The 24,916-nt window shown below is 41.4% G+C and overlaps 1 protein-coding gene and 1 long non-coding RNA gene across 9 annotated transcripts in view; both read right to left on the reverse strand.

The window, feature by feature from the left end:
- MBNL2 (muscleblind like splicing regulator 2) overlaps positions 1–24,916 on the reverse strand; it is a 112,623-nt gene that overhangs the window by 7,004 nt on the left and 80,703 nt on the right. For 2 of the 8 annotated variants that reach the window (XM_086771311.1, XM_086771301.1), the window contains exons 5-9: positions 24,263–24,526; positions 17,665–17,718; positions 16,851–17,004; positions 13,510–13,545; positions 12,010–12,104 (exon numbers count right to left, since the gene is read on the reverse strand). In XM_086771311.1, coding sequence (XP_086627437.1) covers positions 12,010–12,104; positions 13,510–13,545; positions 16,851–17,004; positions 17,665–17,718; positions 24,263–24,526 — 603 coding nt within the window. The remainder of the gene's footprint in view (positions 1–12,009; positions 12,105–13,509; positions 13,546–16,850; positions 17,005–17,664; positions 17,719–24,262; positions 24,527–24,916) is intronic. The other 6 variants (XM_086771355.1, XM_086771326.1, XM_086771335.1 and 3 more) reach the window with 6 other exon arrangements.
- On the reverse strand, positions 21,638–22,666 carry LOC147602328 (uncharacterized). The gene is made up of 2 exons (XR_015257749.1): positions 22,595–22,666; positions 21,638–22,149 (listed from the first exon to the last, which is right to left on the reverse strand). It is a non-coding gene; the product is annotated as an uncharacterized LOC147602328 (long non-coding RNA).

Genomic DNA, 24,916 nt, shown 5'->3' on the forward strand with positions numbered 1-24,916 from the left:
CTAAATTTCTGCAAACTACTTTCTAACTGCCAGGAAGCATTTGCACTTCCAAATTTTCCATCTCTAAGAGGTGGCATTTTCAACTCCCAAATGACAAGACTGGCTTTCTTTTCTGTTAGAGCATGGCTCTTTTAAACCTTTCCTGAGACCTCCGAATGACCACAGTGGTCATCAAGCCCACTGTGCAACACAGAACATCCCTAAATTCAGCCAGGGCAACACTGGTTGCTCCTAAGGGTGATACAGTTCTGCAGTGTGGTCCATGGGAATATAAACCAAGAGAGATGTTACTGCTAGTGGTTTCGCCTTCTCTCCGAACGACCAGCCCTCAGCATGAGGCAGACAAATCGTCTCAGACCCAGCAAAGGTGGCTGTGACCGGTTATTGTCTCAAGACTTAAAAGGCAAAGTTCATTATTTCTTTTAAATTAAGGTGGAAATGCCACCCTTGTGGACACTCTTCTGACACCCAGGTTACTGTGTGCACTGCTTTACTTGATATCATTCACAGAATTAACCAAATTACCTAGAATCACAACTGGGTACCACGAATTTCAAGAATACCATTTGGCTTGAGATCTTCTTTTTGAAGTCACAAATCGTGAAGCTTCTTTATTCCCTGTGTCTTAAATTCTGTCTCCAGTTGCAGATTCATTATACAAGTACAGAAACTTTACCATTGCGCATGAATTCAGCGTACATGAACTCTTGTTCAACTGAAGATCTGTCACAGTGGATCAGCTGGAAAACATGACTTAGTATCTGCCTCTGATATATTTCTCTTTCAGAAGTTTTGAAATTATTTCTCCAAATTACACTTAGCTCTATAAGCATTAATATATTTTAAGGGGGGATTAAGATCATATTTGACCTCCACATTGTGAAGTACTTATCCCTCCAAAAATGAACTCATATATAGTAAACATTTTAGACCACTCAGCTTTTCATTTCAAGAGGAATGCAGTAATAGGGGTTTCTTGCAGACAAGATTAATCTCAGATTATTTCAGAAACATACGCCTCAGCTGGTCACCCTATTTTACATCTTCCTAGCCTACCTCAGGCAACTTATTTTAGCTTGAGACAGATTATCAATTTACGATGCTTTTTTTCCCTTCCACCAAATGCAAGAGTCTGTGGCAAACGGTTCACACTGAGGTACTGAACTTCTTGACACCTGCGTCAGGGCAGACGAATCCTACCACAGTGACATTTTCTATTTTCATGTTTTTCACACACCAGTAGCAGACTGGTCAAATATATCTAGGGTATACATTAAAAACGACAGATATTTTCAGACAGCCGACTCATATCAGGCTGTCTCATAACTTCTCCCGCTTTCTAAAAATAAAACTAACACCAAGTATTTCTTCCCTTTGACATGAAACCCAAGACTATTTATATTTCTCCATGCCTTTGGGAAATGCCTCCATCTCTTTATTTTTCATTTTCTCTTAGAACGCTCTTTTGTGACATGCGCCTTGTTCTTTTTCTTCAAAATAAATCAGTCTCTTTTTTTTTTTCAAAAGTGGAAAAGGATGAGTAAATATTCAGACATACACTGAGAGTAATCACTATCGTATCAGTCTTGCTTGGTCTCACTTAATTTTTACATAGCCTTATAGATGGACTTTTTCAGCTCCTATTTCTCCATGGCTTCAGCAGCAGGACCTCCATGGAACTGAGCTTTCCAGTCCCCTGCCCCAGGACTCCCACCACCACTCCACCAAGGGATGGGATCTGCCCCTGTCCTCAACTGCCTAGCAGCTGAGGCAGCTCCAACTCTCGCTTGCATTAAAAGCAGTCCACCCGCTCCCAAATCTCAGGGGATGGGGTACATACGCTTCATCTCTCACATCTTAGCAGTTGTCCCTTTCCTGGTCTTGGCACTAGCTGTAATTCCCTGCCGAAGTCCCCTCCTGACCTACTGTCTGCACTACATCGCAGGTCTTGTCACTGCCACAAAGATCTCCCTTCGTTGTCTCTACCCAATACATTTGCACAATCGTGCACCCATCTAACTTCAGGCTCGCCTCACTCCTCTGTCTCTTCACTTCCAAAATTCATGGTCACCAGTTCATACCCCTGTAAAACTGGTGTCAAACTAGCATCTTTCTACAGAGTAATCTGCAAATACTGAAAAGAAAAGCCCCTGAATAAACATGTCCCCAAAGAAAACCTAAAGGAACTACGAATAGGGTGGGACGGAGCTGCTGAAAGCAATTTGCTACCTCTTCTATTACTGCAAATCACTTCCTCATTTTTCATAAACACACTGAGCTCCACCTTGCATCGCTGGCATCTTTCCTTTGCTACTCCTCTTCTCTTGATGACCAAAAACCTCATTCTCATTTCCAGCATGATTTAATCACAGAATAGTTTGGGTTGGAGGGGACCTTTAAAGGTCATCTAGTCCAACCCCCCTGCAAGGAGCAGGGACATCTCCAACCAGATCTGGTTGCTCAGAGCCCCATCCAACCCGTCCTTGAATGTTTCCAGGCATGGGGCATCCACCACCTCTCTTGGCAACCTGTTCCAGTGTTCCACTACCCTCAGTGTAAGAATTTCTTTCCTTATGTTCGGTCTGAATCTACCTCCCTCTATTTTAAAACCATTACCCCTCGTCCTACCAACGCATGTGTTATGTACACGTGCTTCGTTTTTCTCACAAACAATGCACTTCTCCTCAATTCAGGGTTGAAGGAGGCTTTTTATCTTACTGCTTCTCCATGAATCCAACGCATCCCCAATACATTTGTCTCCTTTGTTCATCAATAAGGTGACCTCTCATTTGTATATAAAGGATGAGATATCTAGGCCACAGACGATCTCCTTGGTTGCTTGCTCATACAGTAACTAATATAGCGGGCATCAGGTGTTTCCTGAGGGGTGGAGGTCCTGTTTGCTTGGCTTTCTCACAGCCCGTCCCCCAGAATGGTAATTCTGGTGCCCTGCTCCACCCTCTCTTCCCTAAATCTGAGCGTCCCCAGTTCTGCCTGTCCCATATGTTGATAATACGCCTCTGGAAATGGCTGAAGGTCAGATGTCCATGCTGAAGTGGACACATCTGCTAGCACATTTTCATTCCATCAGGCACAAGCTGTTGGTCATCAGGGCATCATAAAGCCGACAAAAACCTTGCCTGAATCCAGCTCTTCACAGTGATCTAAAGAAAAGATCAAGGCAATTATAGGATCCCAAAGGGCTCAAGGGTTTAACAGCATCATTCTTCTCATTTAATATTCACAAGGTCCTGAAAGAATCTTGTGCTGCCAACTTCTTAGCATGCTTATGAGCTTCAATAGGTATTTACTCAAGTAATAATGTATAATATTTAAGTTCAACTTAATAGGTATTTACTCGCTCCGAAGAAACAGCACAAGTTGCTTTAAAAATGAAAGCAATCTGGCTTTATTTATTCTTCTTTAAAGTAATAAATAATTCAGTGCTAAAAATTGATCATAACATACTCCAATATATTCTACCCAAATCTATTTTTAACTAATCGCCCAGGCAGCAGACAGACTAAATAGAAATGAGAAAACCAGTGTTGTAATATTTTAGGAGCACCCGTACAGTGACTGTTTGGAAGAGCCTCTCAATTCTACCTTTCAGCAGGTCTGAGCTACTGTAATCACCTGTGGTTTTCACTTCCTACTTTCGGGTAATTTTCCTTCTCTTCTTGAATTTTAGAAACTGCCAGAATAGGCTTACACAGAGGAACTGAGAGCACAAAGGAGTGAGAGGCCAAGCACAAGTTGTGCATTACCTGTGAAAGTGCCTGAATTCCCCTTGTAGGGGTGTTACTTCTCCAAACCTGCATTATCTTATGTGTCCTCACCTATGGTTTTTTTTCCTTTTACCAAAACCTGCTTTGTATTCCCCTCTTACATGTCATGCATGCCCAAATCACGCAAGATGAGGCTGCCACTACAGATATGGCATCCCTTTTAGGTGATTGCCACTGCACATAGAGCAGGGCTAGCACTTCTGCAGGTTGCCCAGAAGTAACCACCGTTCTGAAACCCCCTCCTCTCCCAAAATCTGGTGCTGCAGCTCAGACTCCCTTCCAAGCAAGAGATGGTCCACCGCAACATCCAAAACTTAAACACAGAAAGGTACCAGATTTATGTTCATTAAGGTTACTCATCAGACCGCATACTTACAATGCTTGCGTCAGTTTTATAAAACTCACTATACTTATAACTTCTCTGGGGAAATCTTCATCTTCCTCACTTTTGACTGCTTGCCACTTCCTTAATTTTAGTCTTATCTGAATACTCTCCCATAACAGACACACATACTATTGTGCGTCACTCCAGATAATATTGCGCCAAAAATGAAGTCGAAGTCAACGAATCTCTGCCTCAAGCTGAAAGCCACAACAGGTACAATGAACAAATAAATAAATAAATAGATGCTTCCACTGCGGCTACGTGGGCAGCCTCCAGCACCACTCAAAACCAAAGACTGGCACTTCTGGTGGGCAATAAATCATACACTGAGATAAAAATACGATATTAGTTTAATTCAAGGGAAACCAGTTGGAGCAGCTAGAGATGTCCAGATGCAATTACTTCAAAGAACAGAATCCCATACAAGTACATCTGGAGCTCTGCGCTGCACTGTGCTGTTAAAATTTTATGATGGAAAAAAACAGACTCACATGAGCTGTGTGTACGTGCTAAGCACAATGAAACAAACTCGCTTTTCCCCAAAAGCCTACAAAATGAGTTGACCTCAGAAAATTTTTCCCATGTTTAAATAATAAATATACGCCCCCAAAGACTTTTACTCAATTTGTCAAACTATCATTTGTTGAATAATTGAAAGCAAGAACACAAAAGGAAGTTATCCCATCAAACATAAATACTTTTTTTTTTTTTTAATTGCAACTATATGAAAGCTAAACCGGCTTGTAACAGGAAAGGGAAATATGTCTTGATTTTTGTTATATAAAAGAAATAGTTTGCCTCTGCCTACTGCTCACGTTATGTGACACTGCCATCTAGCAGGTTATCAGAGGAAGCCAGGTTTCAGTCCTTCTCTACATGGGTGGGGGTGTGTGAGGGGGGGAATTTCTAAAAAAAAAAAACCCCAAAATAGAGATTTTCCATTTCTTCCAACTGGCTTCTTGTATATGAGCACGTGATCTAAAACTCTGTATGCAAGCCTGCCAGAAGTCTTCATCTACACAGAAACAACACGCTGTCTTAAGAGAGCAAAAAATGTTATTAAAAGTAAAACAAAGACGTGGTTAAAGTTCACATGAGACTTAAAATAGAGCTCCTTTAAATTTTGCAGAGTAATCTTTAGGCTTTTCTTCTTTGCTGCCTTACAGTTCAAGAAAACAAAGTTTCGCCACGTACTTCGTAACATCACTTGTTTCAAGGCAATCTGAAGGGTCTTTTCTTGACACTGCTGGAGATTTGTGGTGCGCTTTAAGACTGAAAACTGAGTTCTTGAGTCTGCAAACTGTTAATTCTGAAAGTTACAGCTACTTATATGTAACTCAGTGCCTTCAGACAAGATAGCTTGACTGAATTGAGGCTTGTGATTCTTGGATGCCTAGCATGAAAGAGGCAGCAAGCAGTTTCAGTTTGCCTTTCCTACTGTGGCAAGCTATTGCTATTCAAATACCTTCTCTAGAGAAATGACTCCTCATGATCAAGGATCCATTTAGGTTAATTCTTCCAGCCTGGTGCAGGTAGAAGGCGAGACATCCAGTCTCACACCCTAGACGCCAAGGCTTGCCGGTACCTCTGCGTGGAGCAACGTGGCACCTTACATGGGCTTGCCAGATGCCCAATGCTGTTCTGCCCAGGCCTCGCTCCCTGCAAGCATCCCCTCTGATAATGTGTCTCAGAAATAAACCCATTCCTCCATCTCCTTTTTTGGACTTTTTCACGTGAGATTCAAATCGCCCTTTCTTGTTGTTAGAACAGAATTTTCTACAGGAGTATTTAACTTGAGACTTTATGGAATTTTTAGACCAAAGCTTTCAGTCAAAAAAAAAAAGACAAAAATTGTTCAGATACTTATTATTCACAGCAGAAGTGCTTTGCTACCTGTTCCCCCATTTCCTTAGAAACTGCAATTAAAGCTTTTCACATCAGTAACAAGAATTTTGCAAAGACTCTTGTTTGTAACGTTGTCGGTCGTATACTGGCACTAAAGATGTAAATAACATGTTTCCCCTTCCCACCTTCCTTCTCAAAAGCTTGCTTCTAACCAACAAAAAGGGCCGTTTCCTACTATCTTCCAGATTTTTCAATTCATTTTCTCAGTATATTGCTACTCTTCTCCCCGTTTACAAGTTCAGCAGGTTTCCACACGAAGCGAAGCGAATGTGAGACAGAAAAAGCCTTGCCAGAGGGCTTTCCGGTGTTAGATGGGCAGACTGGAGGGGAAGCCCTCTTTGGGGACACCAAGGAGTATCTGCAAGAGGGAGCAACTGGCACTTCTGCTTTGTGCAGAAGGAGAAATCAGCCTGAGTAGGTGCCACATGACATTTCAGTCTACGGAGAACTTGCCTCCTTTGGGAGTGGCGGCTGCCTTTGCAGGGACCTTGGCAAGGAGAGGTGCTCTGTTGCTGCGTGTCCCAGCTCCCCGCCCTCCCAAGGGAGCTGCCGCACACGGCATCTCAAATCCCCATTAAACATTTGGCATGTTTGCCTTTTACACTATGTTAACTACTTTTTGAATTCTACGGCAAAGGTTTTAATTGTCCTTTTGTTTGTGGCACTCAACTGTAACGTAATTATTTTTATTTTCACTCCATTGTATTTTTACAGATTTTCACAAAACTGAAGGCTATCGAATGATTTCATAATTAATATCTGCATAATTGCCACCTAATTTAGTGCAAATGCTGATGCATGATTTAAAACAGCTGTGCTAGATAATCACAAGCCTTAGCATGAGGCAGTCTGTTGATCTTATATTTCTTTTCAGACACAGCCTATGAACATTTCATTTTTCTACTGGATCTGCCTTTTAATTTTTCCTTCTTGGTTAAAGGTCATATAACCAGTAGAATAATGTTGTCACTAAATAACACCTTTAAGCAGCATTCTCTGTAATGCTACTTTTATCGTCAGTCTTTGGCCCATTTTCATTTCTACAGAAAATAAAGCCATGTACTGTTCTGTACTGAAGTGATGTGAGGAAGACTATTTTCTTTTAAATCATTTGGAATTTGGTAATTGCCCTGTAAAAACCAAGAACTAAGGAAGCACCCACTGAGCCCAAGGACACAGATTAAGACACAGGAATGCTGGTGTCTAATCTCCTGTCACAGTCAATTGGGTGGTACAACCCAGTCAGTAAGCCAATGGAGCCTGGAGATCACTTCATGTGATCACCCGCTGCAGGCTCAGGTCATTTTCTCACCAGGCTTTTAGTATAATTTGGGCGAAGGTCTCCTGCCTGTCATCCAGCTGCCAGTCCACAGGCATGCAGATTGGTCCATAGGTCCTGTATTGCATCTGTTAAGCTTGTCAAAATGTCTTGGATAACCTAGACATCCAAGGTTATCTTAGGACAATCTTAAACGTCAGTAGACACATGTTTAGGCAACTGAACCAAGCCCTGTGTGACTTTTGAAGGGTGAGCCAGACTGTTCTCCAGACTTCATCTGACTGTGCTGAGAACCTTTGCAGTCTACAACGGGTACTTAAACTTCTAGCTTGCATGTAGACACCCATACTCAGACACCGACACTTAGGTGTCTTAATTTTGAGCTGGGTCCTAACCTTTTCATCCTTGTAGGACTCACCAATGCATATATGTAAATGAAGCAATAGTAAGGCTTTCTACTTAGAAATTTGAAGCCCCTCCCAAAGCAGGGGTTGGCATTATTCAAAATTGAAATTCAGTTCCAGAATTCAGGATAAGACCTCTCTAAAACAACATTAGGATAGATCATCCTCTGTGAAATCTTACAGCTACCTGTGGGTGAAGCTGAGCAGGTAACAATTCCCTTGCTTGCTCGAGTACTTCTAGTCCACTAGCTACAGAAGAAATAATTAAAAGCTTTGTTAAAGATCTCTGAAGTATATATTTACACACAATTACTGTATTAATATTTTAAAGAAGATGTTTTACATACCTCTGCCCGCATGCATGCACTAGAGGGAGCTAGCACCAAACCCTCCGCATACATGCCCTAACGCAGCTTCTCATGTAATTTCACACTTTTTGGAACTTTGCTGGTTCCATCCTCCAGAAAAAACATTGTCAGCATCCCCAAACAACAGCTGAATGTAACTTCATTACGGATCTAACCCTGAAGCAAGGCTAAGGAGCTGTGGCTTCTAGCCCCGCTCTGGTGGGATTGGCTGGAGCAATTGTGAAGGTGTGAGAGCAAAAGGGGAAGGACCTTTCACAAGTCACGTTCCTGGACTTCTCATGTAGCTCTGGAAGTCCACCTGTCTTTCACTAGAAATCCCAAGCTGAAGTCCCCTCTCCCTCCCCTCTCACCAAAACCTGGCAGCTAGAGTAAGTGGGGACACCTCCTCACAAGATGTCTGCACACAGTGAACAGCAACATCACCAGCTCTTGTCTCAACTTAGCCAGTTTTTAATCAGGATTTGTAAAACAGGGTTCTCTAAAGCACTTTTGCTCCATCCTGTTCTCACTGCACTGAGCGAAAGCGATTCTCCTCTCCCCTGAAGTACACTGCAAGAAAACTATTTTAGTTTTAAAACGTAACTTCTGTAAGTCAGGAAAAGCAAGAGACTGCCAATTTTCCGTATATTCTTAACTGGTGTCACCCTGCACAGATGTACTGTGGTATAGCCTTTAACCCTACACGATCTTCTCACCTGCCGTGTGCCAGACATTGAACACACAATGCGTAGAGTTGCTGGCCAAGCATGACCAACTGTGCATGTGTCAATGCAGACACACTTTGACCTGTTACTCGTGTTACTGTCAGAAAGAAAGGGCATACAGAAGACATGAGACATAGTTCATCTTTTTTCAAAATACAAGCTGACAGTACATATTAAATAATTTACTGGACCCAACACAGTTGTTAGCTTCTTTTAGCCATCAGCTGAGGCTCTGTGACTTTTGGGATGTTGACTTTTCCTTTGCTGGTGCTTCAAGGACACCTGGATCATCACACTCAACCCAAGGAAGTCCAGCAATCTTTCTCCAGGCCAGAATACCAAGCCAAGTGACACTGAGCTAAATGATTAAGCCCCTTCCATGCCTGGCACTGTGAGGAGAAGCCATGGGAGCTGAAATGGGACAAGCTGAAGGCTGCAGGTTGATTAAAAAAGTGCAGTAGAAACACTGGAAAGAGGAAATCATATCCCACAGATACGTAAAGCACAGTGGCACAGACCAGGAAAGGAAATTTTATCTAAATTAGAATAAAAAAGTCCTTTTCTGAAATACAGAGGAGAGTTTAAATCCATAGAAGGGGACACAAACAAAGGAGGTTATGACCATGAACAAAGTCTTAACCCAAGTTAATTACCTGCTCCTTCTGCATTTCTTGGGCTAGAGAAATACTGAGAGTTAGGAACACAGAGTTACTACGGGGCCTTTCCCAGTGCTGTAGCTTTGTTTCCGACGCTTAGGATATTGTAAATAAATAGCAAAGTCAGAGATCTGCCTCTTATAAAGAAGAAATAGCTACTACTACTTTCCCTACTTCCAAATACACAAGTTTTTACAGTAGCTTTTAAAGATTCACAATGACTAAAACAAAGACAGAAGCAAGAAGAAAAAAGACAGCGATGGCACACGCTGCAGCAGCCAACGAGGAAAGCTGCTGGGGTGGGACTCATGTCCTCCCTGTGCACTGATGCAGAGCTTTGGTTACGCACCTACGCTCCTTCCACAGTCAAGAGGGAAGAGGTAGGACCCTCCAGGACAATTTACCTTGCCCCAACACAGACTTCTAGAAAAGCAGATGAACTGGACGCTGAACTTCCAAATGGCTGAAATAAAACAAGTGGGAACCCATCCCCGTGTTAACCCATCCTTTCATTTCAGCATGAGTTATATGTATACACGCACAAAAACACAGGCAACAAAATAAGTACAGGCCGACACTTTTACGACTCCTGTTAAATTTAAAGTGCTGTACTCCTCCAACGCAAACAAAATCTGCGCTGGGAAAGGAGAGGCTCTGCCCGCCGCCCTGCTAGGTGAGAAAGCGTGTTAAGGCACACCTATGCCTCCCCAGTGGCACTAGTTACTCACGGGAAAGTATTCCCATTAACTTAAAAAAAAAAAAGACTGTTTACTGGTCCTTTTGTAGATGTATATCTATTTATTCTACTTCAGCCTCAGCTGGTGCTCAGGACTGAGGGCAGCAGAGCTGCCCCGGCTGCTTTCCTGCGCTGGAGAGGGTTCCTGGCCAGCCCCCTCCCCAAACCGCCCCGTTTTTTCACAGTCCCTTGGCACCTTCAAGTCCTTCTGTCGCCACTTTGAGATCACAAAACTACACTGGATACCACCAAAGAATTTTCTGCTGTAGATGCTGTTCTGGGAAGGACAGTGAAATGCACCATTTGCCTGCTGCACTTTCCTCCTCGTCCCAAGCCTTTTTTTTCATTAAAACAAGCTAGCTCTCAGAAAAGAATGCACAAAACAACAACCCTCTTTTGATGAACATGCTAGAAGCACAAACATCACAATGTTGGCAAAGGAGCCTTTAAAAAAGAATAAAGAAAATGGACTAGTTTGTGTTTCTTTAAGAAAGTAGGGTGTATTTCAGAGGTAGTATATTTTTCCTGAATTATTATAAATAAACTCTTGCAGCAGGTTCTGTTTTTCCATGGGATACTTAAGTGGTTTTGAGACTGACAGTAAAAAAAAAAATAAATCTGCTGGTGTAATATTATTAAGAAAAAAAATTTCACTGATTTCTTTGTAGGTCCTTCGCAGGTGGAAGGGAATGAACCAACGAGTGAGCGTTCCTGCTAGGTCTGCAACAGCTTGTCGGTCTGGCCAGGAGCAACACAAGGAAACGTGATGGGGACACAGCCCTTTGCTTTCTCTTGATGAGCAAATCTGCTTGCTTCCTCCTCAGTTTGATCTCTCAAAAACCGAGGGAAAACAGCTCTCAGGTGGAAGTGCCCGAGCATGGTTCCAAAGCCACAGAAAAGCCAGAGCGAGCCAACTGCTGCCCACATCCCTCTCCTGGAAGATGCTAGGCGCATCTGAGTGGGAATCTCTAAAGCCCCAATGGGAGAATCAAAGCTACACGCTCTGAGCTGCAACAGATAGGTCTTCCCTGGGAATCAGGTCCTACAGGAAGAGGGGGAAAACGTACCAAAATGAAAACTACCAGTAACATAGCAAACAACAGAAGAAAAGAGAAAGCATCATCTTTCCTGGCCTGCCTCTGCCAATAACCCTAGAGGTTCTCTGTTACAACATCCTTCCTTAGGGAAATATCATTCCCAGGTTAAAGATACATTTTCAAACATGAAGCAGGCATAGTCATAAATATCTTGAGTGCTGTTTTGATCACTAGCATTTACAGAAAGCATTACATTTTCCTCCTTGTTTTTTTTTTTTTTGCTACCTTGTCCCACTCGTGATTTTAGACAGCTTCCATGCTTACAAATTAGTCCCTAGCACACACCGCATGGAGGAGGCTATGTTAACACACCTGAACGTTTGAAACCTGTGATGGACCTTCCTTTTGAACTTAGGAGTTAATAACAGACATTGGTAAGTAGTCCAGTACTATGGTGATTCTAACTCCAGCTGGGTTAATTACACAGTAATTAGGTACAAACATCGCAACACAAAACACAGCTACATCATTATTTGCAACAAATGTTAACTCTAAATAAGTGCAACCTGTCCCACAAACACTTGCTATAAACGACTTAAAAATAAAAGTAAAATTTGATGGGGTAAACACAGAAAAAAAAAATTCTCCGTGAGAATTTTTTTTGTTAAAAAAAAAAATTAAAATAAAAATCTCAGCACTCATTTAGAGTTCGGGATCTTGTGAAAGAAAGCTTTAAAAGGAGCAAACCTGATTTGCTGTGGCTGTTGCGGCGAAGGGAACACTTGTTGCAGGAGTTGTTGCTGCAGAGACAGTGGCGGCCGTAGCGTTGTGCATCATGGGTACTTTCAGGAGGGGAACCATGGAAGCAATGAACAGGAGGGTGCAGCATTATGGTAAGAGAAGTGGTATTTTTGGCATGGTGAATATCAAGAGCGGCAAGCCATCGTCATGGGTTAAACCGGCAGATGGCATGCAATCACAGTGCAAAGCGAGAAAGCGTGGCGGAGAAATAAAAAAAAAAGGGAAAATAGCTTATTACAAGTACAATTAAAGGAAGGTTGTCAACACAATCGGCGATTCCCAGAAAAAAAGCGCAAGGACCATTGAAAATGCAAGTATTATCTCTAAGAAGAGGTCTCTACCAAAATAGCCTGTTACCTGCGAATTGTTACATGGACAATTTGTTTTCCCCCAGTATCGATACAAAGCACTCCAAAATAAAATTCTACTAAAAAAATTACAGTGGTCTGTACTGGGAAGGAAACTGATAAGTGTTTATCTTAATTTTTAAACACAATTAAAAATGAATTATTTTCATATATCTTCATTTTGAAGTAAGACAGACACTCGCTGTCTTCCTTTATAATGCAATTAATGTTTTTTTTTTTTCCTACTAGCACTGCATAACTGCTAGACTTTATCGGAGTTAAACTACCATCTGCTTTGAGGCAAAAATGAGGAGAAGGATGATAATAATTTTCCTGATTTAAATACTACTTTGTTTGATCTAAAAAAGCAAGGTCAATTTTATGAAAGTCGCTGCTTTTGCTCACTTTAAGAATGAATTTTAATCAGCACCTTCATGGGAGAATGATTAACTTGATGTTTTAAAGGGCTGATATTTTCCCTGCTTATCTAAGAAGTCCCACAAAAAAAAAAAAAAATCATTGGGATAGCGCTACAGAACAGAAAAAAGATTACTTTTCTGTCTTAGAGGCTGTTGCATTGGACTTCCATTTTGCATGCTCAGAATGTTAATTCCAAGCTGCAAATCTCTCTAAAGGAGGAGCAAGATTCAGATCACGGGTTTCAACAGAACCACTGTGGATCGAAGTGGGCATTTCTGGGAAACGCTGATAAAACTTTCTAACACACAGCAAAAAGGAGAAATAGGCACACCACTATGAAACTTTAAAACACTGATGAAATTTGCTGGCTTTTCCCAGTATTTTATGATTTTATAGTACTAGACAATATAAAATACAAAGAGAAATAAAACTTTGAAAACTGAAAAGCAGACTGGAATTCATGGTATTATGCTTTTGCAGTGTAGTTGTTATAGCAGGTGATATCACATCTAAACTGCGGCTTTCATCTACAAATCTGAACACTCTGCAAACTCAACCAAAAGGACAAGCAAACCTTTAATTCTAGTCATTGCCTAAATCTTGCCTAGGATTTTTCAAACAAGTGAATATACATCATATACAGTATAGAAAGAGATCAATAAAGAAATTTGGAACCTACCAATACTGGTAGCGGGTGTCATGCACAAAACTGACCCTGCGTGTCATGCAATGATAGGTGAAAAAAGTGGATAAAGGGAAGAAACAGGTTAGCTGTTTAGAGTTAACATTCAAAGTGAGACTCAAGCATAACCACAGAGAAGTAAGTTAGTTAAATGAACCTGTAAGGTCATTCATAGTTTTGCTTCAACACAAAAAAAAAGGTGATTGTGTTCTTACTAAACTCCTGCCTGAGTATACCATGTGACTTTTGGCATGTTTCTGTGTATATACAAGCCATAAACTTTTTTATTTAGCACTTCTATCCTTTCACTTTGTACTTTTGCAGCAACAGGTTCTTATTTACAGAGACGTCTTTGGTTAAGTATCATATTGTTTGGGGATTTCACAACTCATTGCATAACTCAGCTCAACACTGCGCGCAGATCAGCATTCACCAACTTTTTGTCGTGCAGCAGAGAAAGAAGTCAAAACGGAATTAGCCGATACCGGTCTTTGCCAAATTTGTGTTTGATGTTGATGTACTCATTCTTAACACAACACCTGAGGTGGAGAGGTGCTTCTGACCAAGGAAAATACTACTGTGACAAGTCCACAAGTCAAACACCTCAAAGTGTGTAATGTTCCAGCAAAAGAATCCAGAACACCTCAAAGATGCTCTGGAAAGACTGCTCGCCTGCTGCAGTGTAATTTTGGTGCCTAGTCCACCTTTCACCTTTCTGAGAACACCAAATGAAAAAAAAAAAAAAAGAATAGCAAATTTTCAGTACAGTGCATAAAGCAAGCTGGTGAAGGTGAGGAGGTAAGGAGACCAGTCCCACACACACACATATTTGATAGAAAGTCAAATATGCTTCCTGTATTCCTGCTTAATTACTACTGCAGCCCCTTATCGGACCATGGCAGTAGCAGTGTAACTATGAATGACCTTACCCAAGAACAGTCCCAGCAGAATACACAAAGTTCCTCCTCTCGAGGCTATAGAAACACTAACAAACAGCAATGGAAAGAGAGAAAAGATCTATCGTTTTTTTAAGATCATTCACCAAACAATAAGAAGGTGACAAAGCAATCAAACTGATGTAAAACAAACAAAGTGCAGAACTTTGGAGGTAAGCCATGCTAAGTCAAGCCCCACACTTTTTATTAGGGGAGCAAGTGGTTAAGAAAGCAGAGAAGTTATATAAAACAATTAAGTTTTATATATATTCCAGCAGCAAAACTTGTCTTAAAATTTAACTTAACACACACACACATACAAGGAACACATTTGAAAATTATACCAGTTCAGAAAATATCACATAATCATTTAAAACCCAACAGATGATGTCATGCATTGCTCCTTAGACCTGGGTGGCACAACAGTCCTTACACCCCCCAAATCCAGCCTTCCCAGGAACAGTGGGAATATTAGACATAGCATCTTTAACAAAAAGCTCATGACACCCCCTCATATAGAGAGGGTTCCCCTTTCCTAACCTCCTCCCATACCCTACTCTGACATCCTTTCTGGGTGCTGACGGGGTGCACAAAGAGCAGCAGGTTCAGCACCACAAGAAAAGTTTTCCACTTTGGGCCTGGGCTCCATCTGCTGCGTTATCCCTCTGTTTCTTCTTTTTCATGCACTTGTTTTGGGGCTTGCCAACAACCCAGCCCTTAAGGTTTGATTTCAAGATCTACCCTTCCTACTCTCAAAAATTTTTAAGATAAAACTGTAATTAGAACCACTAGTGGGAAAGAGGGATGGACAATAAAAAGCACAAAGAATGAGCTACTTAAGGAAGCATGAGCACTCCAAAAGTCTGGAAAATATCCAAACGCTATTTCACTGAAAAAGGTTTAAACTACTGTATTTTCCATAGCTAATTTAAAATCCTTGGCAATTGCAAATAATATTGATAAGCCCTGAAAGGGAGTGCTTAAGAGAAGGAATAATACATATCGTACTGCAAATTCTCAGAGTTACAATGTCTGACAAATTTGTGGAATTTTCTGTACATTTGTAAGCACAGGGCAGTCTTCCATTCATGTCCAAATAGGCAGTTTCACAATTTTTTTTTTTTTTTTTCAAACACTCCCATAAATGTCAGCATGTTTTCTGCCACAGATATTCTGGTGCACCAATGTGCTAAAAATACGGCATGCTATAACTTACAATTATAAATACAGGGGCAGGCTCCAAGGTTCTTACTCAGGCCTTATAGCAAAATCCCATGAAGTCAAAGCCATCTGTGTTTGTTTTTATCTTTAAAAACATATGGGAATGCTGATAGATCGGGAAATCATCGTGTGTTGCACTTCACTCCTTGTTTAAACGACATTAATTCTATAAACTAAAATAACATTGCTGAAATGTCAAGCACATTTGCAAACACGTAGTTTCAAATGACTCTGGAAGTTCACACTCGATAACATTCTGATATTAAAATATGTAATTTGTAAATTACAAATGAAATCAAAGAATTCATTAGGCAGGATATTTACCTTTGGGAAGTTTGGAGTGGAGGTGACTGAGATAATTTAGAGTTATGGTACTACTGTTTACATGAGTACCTAGCGCATTCTCTCTCTTGTAGTGTTAAAGAGAAGCTCTGCCACCAGCCACGGTGCAGTTCAAGCCATCTCTGAATGCTCTGATTTTTACAGCATTCCAAGCACTGAACTGCAAATTACGTTCCCTCATCTTCAGATCACCCCTATGAAGAATCATAACCCCAGCCGTTAGCTGCAAATGCTAGGAAAAGTCTTGGTGGCATTCCAAAACGAAAACCACGAAAAGGCACCTGATGCCTCCAGAGGCCCTTAGCACAGCTGCAGGGAGCGGTGTGTTTTGCCTGTGCTTCCATGCAGGTATCCACTGGGAAGTGATGGCTGGTGCTTCCCTTCTCGCTCCACTCGTGCGCGGCTGGGGTAATCCCCACGGCTGCAAAACAGCACCCGAGGAAGCAGGGGGATGCGCCTTGGCCACAGCACACCTCCCGTGGCATCTCTGAAGCATGATGCTTTTCCCAGCATTTTTGTTAGCGGAACTTTGCCCTCTCGTCTCCTAGGAGAGCGCTGGCAGGTAAAAGTCAAAATACAACCAATTTAAGGTAGGAAGAAAGGGGAAAACTCTGGACAATGATGAACGAGGCTATGAATGTGAAAAGCAGCCTAATGGCATATTGAAATTTCTGCTTCAATTCCCGTACTTTGCAGGAGGAATTTAAAAAAGCGTGTAAATATCTGCGCAGACTTCCCCTCAAGTAGTGCAGGGAACATAACAAAACCCGTGAAGTGCAACTGCCTGACACGGAGGCTACCTGAGGAACACAAAACTGATTCAACGTGGGTATGACATACCTGTTGGGATAAACGCCGCATGTTGCTGCAACTGAGCATTGGCAAGAGCCTGTTGATAGTGCAAGACACTGGGATTGAAAACGGCACTGGCACCATTGCTTTTTTCAAGTGCTTGTCTCTTTGGTAAAGGGTGAAGAACACCAGGAGGAAAGGCCTGCAAATAAGAAAGTTAGTTAAAATGGCGTCATTTTTAAGGTGCTGTCCGTAACATATACATAAATACAAAAACTTATTATTTTTTAAAAGCGGCTAAAGATGCCTGGCCATGCATATTAACTCAAAGCACAGCAATGTAAAATGAGTGAAATTTTGTTATTGATAGCAAAAGCATGGTACTATTAACCTAAAACTGTAGCAGCACAACTACTGAAAAGAAAGGCCTTTAAAGCAACGAAAATGGCATTGCTTTTAAATAGGTTTTCAAATATTACAGGGAGAAAAAACCACTTGTGTTTCATTGCCAAGTATTTTCTTTTTTAAATTTAAACATAGTTTCCTATTATTATACAGATTAATGGATTACGTTAAGCGTTTTCAATTACAGAAGCAGTTTTATCTCAATTCGACTTTTCATGAGAGGATATTTAAAAAGATGAAACCATGTTAGGAACCAAACTAAATCATCTGCGTTTATTACGTATGAGAATGAGATGGATAAATAGAGTTTCTGGTAAATTAACGAGTATGTGAAATCATTTCCGGTTGATGTTCAAAAGTAAAGCGATACAAATTTCATTAGTTGCTTCTCTGAGAAAAAAAAAAAAAAATTAAAAAAAAAGCTACATGCAAAGCAAAAGGTGAAAGGTCAAAGTACCAGGTCTACAGTTGCTTCGAGAGGTCGCTTCATTGCTTTGGCAGTCGACTGAGTCTTTTAATAACAGGCAGCGAGCACATGATGGCAGTGGGCCAATGGGATTCAAGCGAATTAACATACAGGTAAACAGCAAGCAGAGGTGCATCATGGGAACGGCATTGCATTTGTGGATAGGTGAGAAGGAAAAAAATATTCTGAATGCAATATACAACATACAAAACACTAGGCATGCACAACAACAAAAATGTCTTCTAAAGAAATGAATATTACATCTCGAATTAGTACCGAAGCAAAAATGCATCTACTATACCTTAGTTAAAAGCATATAAGAGAGTAAAATATAGATGTTTGAAATTCAGGAAAGTTGAGTAAAACAGCAGCTTGCAGACACTATTAAGCATCGTATAAACACTTCACAGAGATGCAGAAAGTTTTAAGGATACGCCTATAAGAATTCCTGATAAGTTAGTTCAGCCACATTTTAAAGCGGAAAAATCAATTTGGAAGGCCACATTTTCAAATACAAAGCACTAGTGACAGTTGTAATGCATTACCAATGCTATTAATACCAGTGCTTGCAAGGCGAGGGTCTTTTAATTGAGAGAAGTACATCATCCAATAGATTTGGGATTCAAAATGAGAAAGGTTCTCCTTTTCCAATACAAAGCAGAATAAACAATATGTCTGCTTACACTAACTTATCATTAATTCCTTTTTTTTTTCCCTACAGATGGGTCATCTATGTTTTGTTTCTTTTTTTCCTTGTAACTTACCACATTATATTGAGAGGGGAAAAAAATCTTTCAGAATTTAAAACATATTTTCTAAATTTGCCTACAACCCTCAGTACTGGCTTCAGGAGCAGGGAGTACAAATACTGCTCTCAGTTCATAAGCAAACATTCATGTATGAGTTATGATACTAGTCCAGCATTATTAATTTTTTAAAAAGAAAATATTTAGGCATAGTACATAGGCATATACATTTAGGTACACTTCTGTAATAAGATCAAATTTATGGCTGGTATGTTGGCATTCTGTAAAAAATCTTCTTATAAAATATTACTTTTGAATTTTATAGCATAAATAATTCTTATAAACCTTTAGAAAGTAATGGGAGATTTACTTAGAAATCAGATTTTTTTTTTTTAAATACAGGCTGAATTTAGCTCTTTTTAGGATATGCAGATTATGTCTATCTTGCCATCAGCATGTGGGAATAGGGAACAAAAGTGAAAAAAGAGGATAAGAAACCAAATGGCTACAAATAGCTTATGGTCACAAGATTAGCTAGTGCTAGCAGTGTATTTTGCAGGACAGCCCTTGCTTTGCCTATTCTTTGCTCCTGGCTCTGTGGCACCTATGTTGCATGAGGCTTCTCAATGCCCTCCCCATCTCTCCTTCAGCACATTTCTGGATTACATACCCTGGTCTACAGGACCTGCTCATCCATCTGGGGTCTAAGACTCAGACACAAGAAGAAACACGTGGTGCACAGTGAGGTTCTGGAGAGTCTTCTCCTGTCTAAGCAGGGTGCTGTGCAGCTGATGTGTGGTACCCACCACGGGCACCCCCATGGGGGACATCGCTCAGTCTGTACAGGGCACAGCCTCAGACCCACTCTGCATCCACCACAGATGGACGTCTATGTAAAGGTGCAGCATGACGACTGAATTCAGCACTATGTGATGATGAAGTTCACAAATTCAAATCAACATCATTAAGAGTTAAGCATTTCAGTTAATTACCTTAATTATCCAAATGCAGATCTTATCTGATCTTACTTGTTAACTCATTATCTCTGTTATGTGTTTATGATTGCCTTTCTCCACTTCTTCTTAACCTCACCTCCCTGTTTTGAAGCTGTTTCCTGGCTTTCCTCTCATCTTCCACAACAAGTTCAATCTCAGTTTCCCCAACCTAAAGGCTTTAACTCGATCTGTTTCTAGATCTACTCACCAACCTTGTTCCCACATAGCCTCCCTCTCTTTTCAAGCTTTCAGACCGACTGTCCATTTTTCTCTCCCACTTTAATCTTTTCTTTCAATTTGTCCTCATAGTAAAACCTCCTTTGCCTCTTTCTGTTCCATCAGGTAATCTCCTGCTCAACATTAGATCTCCTACATAACCAACCACCAAAAAAAATCAATAGCTACAGACTGGGAAGGAAAAGGCTACAGAAAGGAAATAAACACAGTAATAAAAACGATCAAACATACCGAGGCACAATATTTGTCTACGTTATGCACATTGGTACGCTCTAATATCTCCTGGAATATCAGCAAGATGCCCATAATGGAGGCCTGCATGGATGTGTGAGGAGCTCCTGACTAAACTCAAACGCAAGAAGGGACGCACGCAAGAGGTGGAAGCAGGGACGGATGGTCCAGAAGGAACAGAGACACAGCCCGAGCCTGCAGGGATAGGTTAAGAGAGCCAAAGCCCACCTAGAGTTGAATCCAGCAAGGGATGTGAAGGGCAGCAAGAACGGCTTCTACAGCAACAAAAGGAAGGCAAAGGAAAATGTGGGCCTGCTGCTGAATGGGGCAGGTGACCTGGTGACAGAGGACAAGGAAAAGGCTGAGGTACTGAATATCTTTTCCACCTCAGTCTTTTCTGGTAAGACTGCCCTTCAGGCCAGTGGGAGACCAGTGGGAAAGGCTGAAGTGAAGAAGATTTACCCTCAGAGGGGGAGGATCAGGCTAAGGAACATTTAAACAAACTGTGTGTATGCAAACCCATAGGACCTGATAGGATGCACCAATGTGTGCTGAGGGACCTGATCAGTGTCACTGCAAGGCCACTCAATTATCTTTGAAAGGTCACTGCAATTGGAGGAAGTTCCCAAAGACTGCAAGAAAGTAAACAACAGTCCTGTCTTCAAAAAGGGCAGGAATGAAGGTCTGAGGAACGACAGGTTGGTCAGCATCACCTCAGACCCTGGGAAAGTCATCATGTGAATCCTCCTGAAAACCATTTCCAAACACATGAAAGCTAAGAAGGTGATGGGGAGTGGTCAGCATAGGTTTATGAAGGGGATATCGTGCTTCACGAACCTGACGGCCTTCTACAATGAGACTGGTTTGGTGGGTGAGGGGAGAGCAACGCGTGTTGTTTCTCTAGACTTCAGAAAGGTTTCAACACTGTCTCCCATTTCATCCTCGAGGACTAACTTATTTAGTGTGGGCTAAATGGGAAACAGTGAGGTGGACTGAAAATTGGCTCTACTGCCAGGCTCAAAGGGTTGTGATCAGCAACATGAAGTCCAGCTGGAGGCCAGTCACTAGAGGCGTAAAACTGGTAGGAGTGGTTGATACACAAAATAGATGTGCTGCCTCTCAGAGGGACCTAGAAAGGCTGGAGAAATGGGCACAGAGGAACCACACTAAGTTCAACAAAGGGAAATACCAAGCCCTGCACGTGGGGAGGAACAACCCCAGGCATCAGTACATGCTGGAGGCCACCTAGCTGGAAAGCAGCTTGGCAGGAAAGGCCTTCAAGGTCCCAATGGACACCAGGTTGCACATGAGCTGGCAATGGGCCCTCACAGCAAAGGCAGCTGATAGCACCCTTAGCTGCAGGTCGAGGGAGGTGATCCTCCTCCTCTACTCAGCACTAGTGAGACATATGGAGTGCTATGTCCAGGTCTGGGGAGCCCAGTACAAGAAAGGCATGGACATACTAGAAAAAAGTCCCGTAAGGGGCCCCAAAGATGATGAGGGGACTGGAGCCCCTCTCATACTGAAAGGCTGAGAGAACTGGGACTGTTCAGGCTAGAGAAGAGAAGATGCAGGGGGATCTCATCAGTGTATATAAATACCTGACAGGGGAATAAAGACGGAGCCAGACTCTTCTCAGTGGAGCCCTGTGACAGGACAAGATGCAATGGAAACAAATTTAAATACAAGAAATTCCATTTAAATGTAAGGTGGGTTTTTTTTTGTTTTTGTTTGTTTTGTTGGTTGGTTCTGGGGTTTTTTTGGTTGTTTTTTTTTTTTACTGGAAGCATTATTTAACCATGGAGCAGGTTGTCAAGAAAAGTTGTGGAGTCTCCACCCCTGGAGACTTTGAAAAGCTATCTTAGGCATGTCCTGGGCAATCCGCTCTAGCTCACCCTGCTTGAGCAGCAGGGGTGGACTAAATGATCTCCAGAGGTCCCTTCCAACACCAACTATGAATTCACACTTTTATTTAGGCTGTGTGCTATTCAGTGACTTTTTATACTCTCTGATGAGAACATTTGGAGCTCCTCAAGTACAATGACAGATGACACTGGTTTCCAATGCACTTCATGTTTAAGCTGTACGTGGTCTACAGCCTCTTTCACAGTGTCTTTCCCCTTTCCTTTTACTTCAAATGACTGAGTCACCTAAAATACCTGAGTAAAAATTCCTGAACTTCAGTGTTCAGGAATATAGACAGGGCTTTTTCTGCAAGATCCTAGACTGCAGAATTCATCGATCTTTGATGGTCTTGCAAGCTTTGCCTACAGTGCTCTAATCCTATCCACAACACTCACCCGTACAAGCACCCTCCGGACCACAGCAACACAGCCAGTTATCCCAGGAAGGAAAACCTCTTGGATACAATTTCAACCTGGGAGTAACCCACAAGTGAACCCTACAGGTCAGCATTTGTATTTCTGCCTTACTTTTGCTCTCTAGATCCAACTGAGTATTCTTGGTTGCTCTTGGGTGGCCTTGCAGGCATGTGTCTGTTCTATCACTTTTTTGCAATCATTGCCATATGATTTTTCATTCACTCTGATCGTTTCAAATATATATTAAACAAAAAATAGTTGGATTGGAAAGAATATTTTCTGTTTGGTAGTCTAAATATGCTGTTAAAACACTTTGTACATATTTTTCTGCAAAAAGTTACCCTGAATTATAGGTCCTTGCCTTCTTCTCCCATGACATTAGAATGCTAACATTTCAATTGTTTCCAAAGATGCTTCATCCTCCTTTGAGACTAATGCCATTCCAATTATGGCCTATTTAAAATCACAGGATATATATCCAACCATTACTGAAGTGCAAAAAAATGAATCCCCTCATGTCTCTCCTTTTTTTCTTTAGTATATTGCCTAGAAATATTACATTCTCTAAATGGACAATAAATACTACACAGTAGAAGCTGATTAGAATAAAAAAAACAATCTCCTTTGCTTTAATTTCCAGATGGGATTCAATTTCTGCAAGCACAGGAAAGTCTAACTAAAAATCACCCAGTCTGAAACATAGACTGAGGATACTATAAGATAAAAATATTAAAACTTAAGAAATGTTCTTATGTTTGGAGGTTTACTTTCTTGCATAACTTACCCTTTGTCCCTCAAAAAGTCTGGTCTTTGCTAATTTGCTAAATACAATAGCTTGGGGTAGTTATATACTGTACTGTATTGTGTTTCTGGTAGGCTTTTTACCCAGAGAATAACTGTATTGTCTGTAACTATTGTATGCACTGCCCACAAGTCCACAAACCACATCTGCTTAATTATTCGTCCACTGCCAGCAACAAGGACAATGACTCTTTGATTTGCTGCCAGCAATTTTGTCTTCCAAGTCAGACCCTGTATGCTCGATTTATTTAACTTTATGAATACCACTCTATTTAAATTTATCAACTTTCCTGGTAGCAACCTTAAGAGATACCCAATACTGCTAAATGGATGGGCTGACTTCTCCAAACAGTTTTCAGTAAGAGCTTAAAATATCTGAAAATAGAAAGCCCTCAATCTCTTATCTTCTGACTACAGTTACTACGCTTTTTCTTAATCATTCCCATTTTCGTTTACTACTTTTAAGCCCTGTTTTTCTAGTAGAAAAATTCTATCACAGAGAGAGTCAAGTAACTTGCCCATGACAGTGGGAGAGGCGAGAGAAGCCTCTAGGTTTGAGATTCATCTAACCACAGTTCAAAAAGATATAGTCAACACTTTTTAGTCAGTGGGGACAGATGTGTATCTACAGAAGGCACTTCCTTCTCACCCTCGGACAGGCACTAGTGGAAGATCAGATGAATGTGCTGTTTTTAATTCCCTCCCTATAAAGCGAGACCAAGGTGGCTAGGTCCAAGGCTCAGCTGTCTAACCGTCTGACATCTAAGGTGGGGCAAGTCGAATCCTAATATAGGTTTATTTTCAGCTACCAGTCTCTGAAACAAAAGCTCCCTCTTTGCTTTTCTCCCTTTTCTTCCAAATTTCCACATGTGTATCTGTCATCAAAGAGCTAAAACAGCATATGTGCCCCTATTTTCCAGGGGACGTTGAAATTTATCAGTTTTATTTCTGCTTGGAAATAGCAGGGGCAAATTTAACATACAATCAAGGCAGAGAACAGAAGTGGTATAGAGTGTCATTGCTTCACTGTCTTGGACAGAAACATAGCAGTAAAATAAGGGCATAAAGAAAAAAGTGCTTCCTCCCATCAAGCAATAGTAATAATTTTATAAATTCTTACATTTCACCAAAAAAAAAAAAAAGAAAAAAAAAGAGGCAAAAGAGAACAGAAAGTTTAAGCAAATAGCATTAAATTGAAGCAAAATAGGCATCAAAGAGCTTCTGTCAAAAAAAGGCAGCCATATATGCCAGCACTTACCATGACAGTCGCAGCTGCCGCAGCTGCCTGGGCTGCCACTGCAGCCTGGTTGGCTTGGTGTTGCGCCGCTTTGATTTTGGCCTGCAAATGTGCAGGAGGGTGAAAATACTTGCATTTCTCCCTCATGCAACGACCTTTTATGTAATCCATACACACGGTTACGGTGTTGTCGTTTGTGTCAATCATTGTGCTGTCTGCCGGATGCGCAAAGCGGCAATCAGTCTCTCCACGCGCGCAGTTTCCCCGCTGGAACTCCCTGCACACCTACGTGCAAAACAACACGCGTTGCAGGGGAAGAGCTCGACGCAACGCGAAAGGGCAGGGAGAGTCCCGTGCCCCTAGAAAACAGACCTGCCCCCTTCCCCGGTTAGTTCAAGTTTTTCAGCGAATTCGATTTGATAAACCCTTCATCTTCTTCTGAGAGAGGGAAACACATATTTTACCCTTTCGTGCTTGGCTCCTCAAGTAGCTCTGCGGTACACTAGCTAAATGAACTCAGCATGCAAGAGAAGCATTCCCAAACGCCTTTCCTTTTTCCTGTCTAGAAAACACCTGGGTAGCATACTTAGTGGAGTAACTGCCCCTGCAAAACTAGCTGGGAATCACAAAATATTCAGTTTCTTGCCGACTACGCTTTATATTCTTGCAGCCCCG

The sequence above is a fragment of the Chlamydotis macqueenii genome, chromosome 1, assembly GCF_036417535.1.
Source record: "Chlamydotis macqueenii isolate bChlMac1 chromosome 1, bChlMac1.mat, whole genome shotgun sequence".
NCBI lineage: Eukaryota > Metazoa > Chordata > Aves > Otidiformes > Otididae > Chlamydotis > Chlamydotis macqueenii.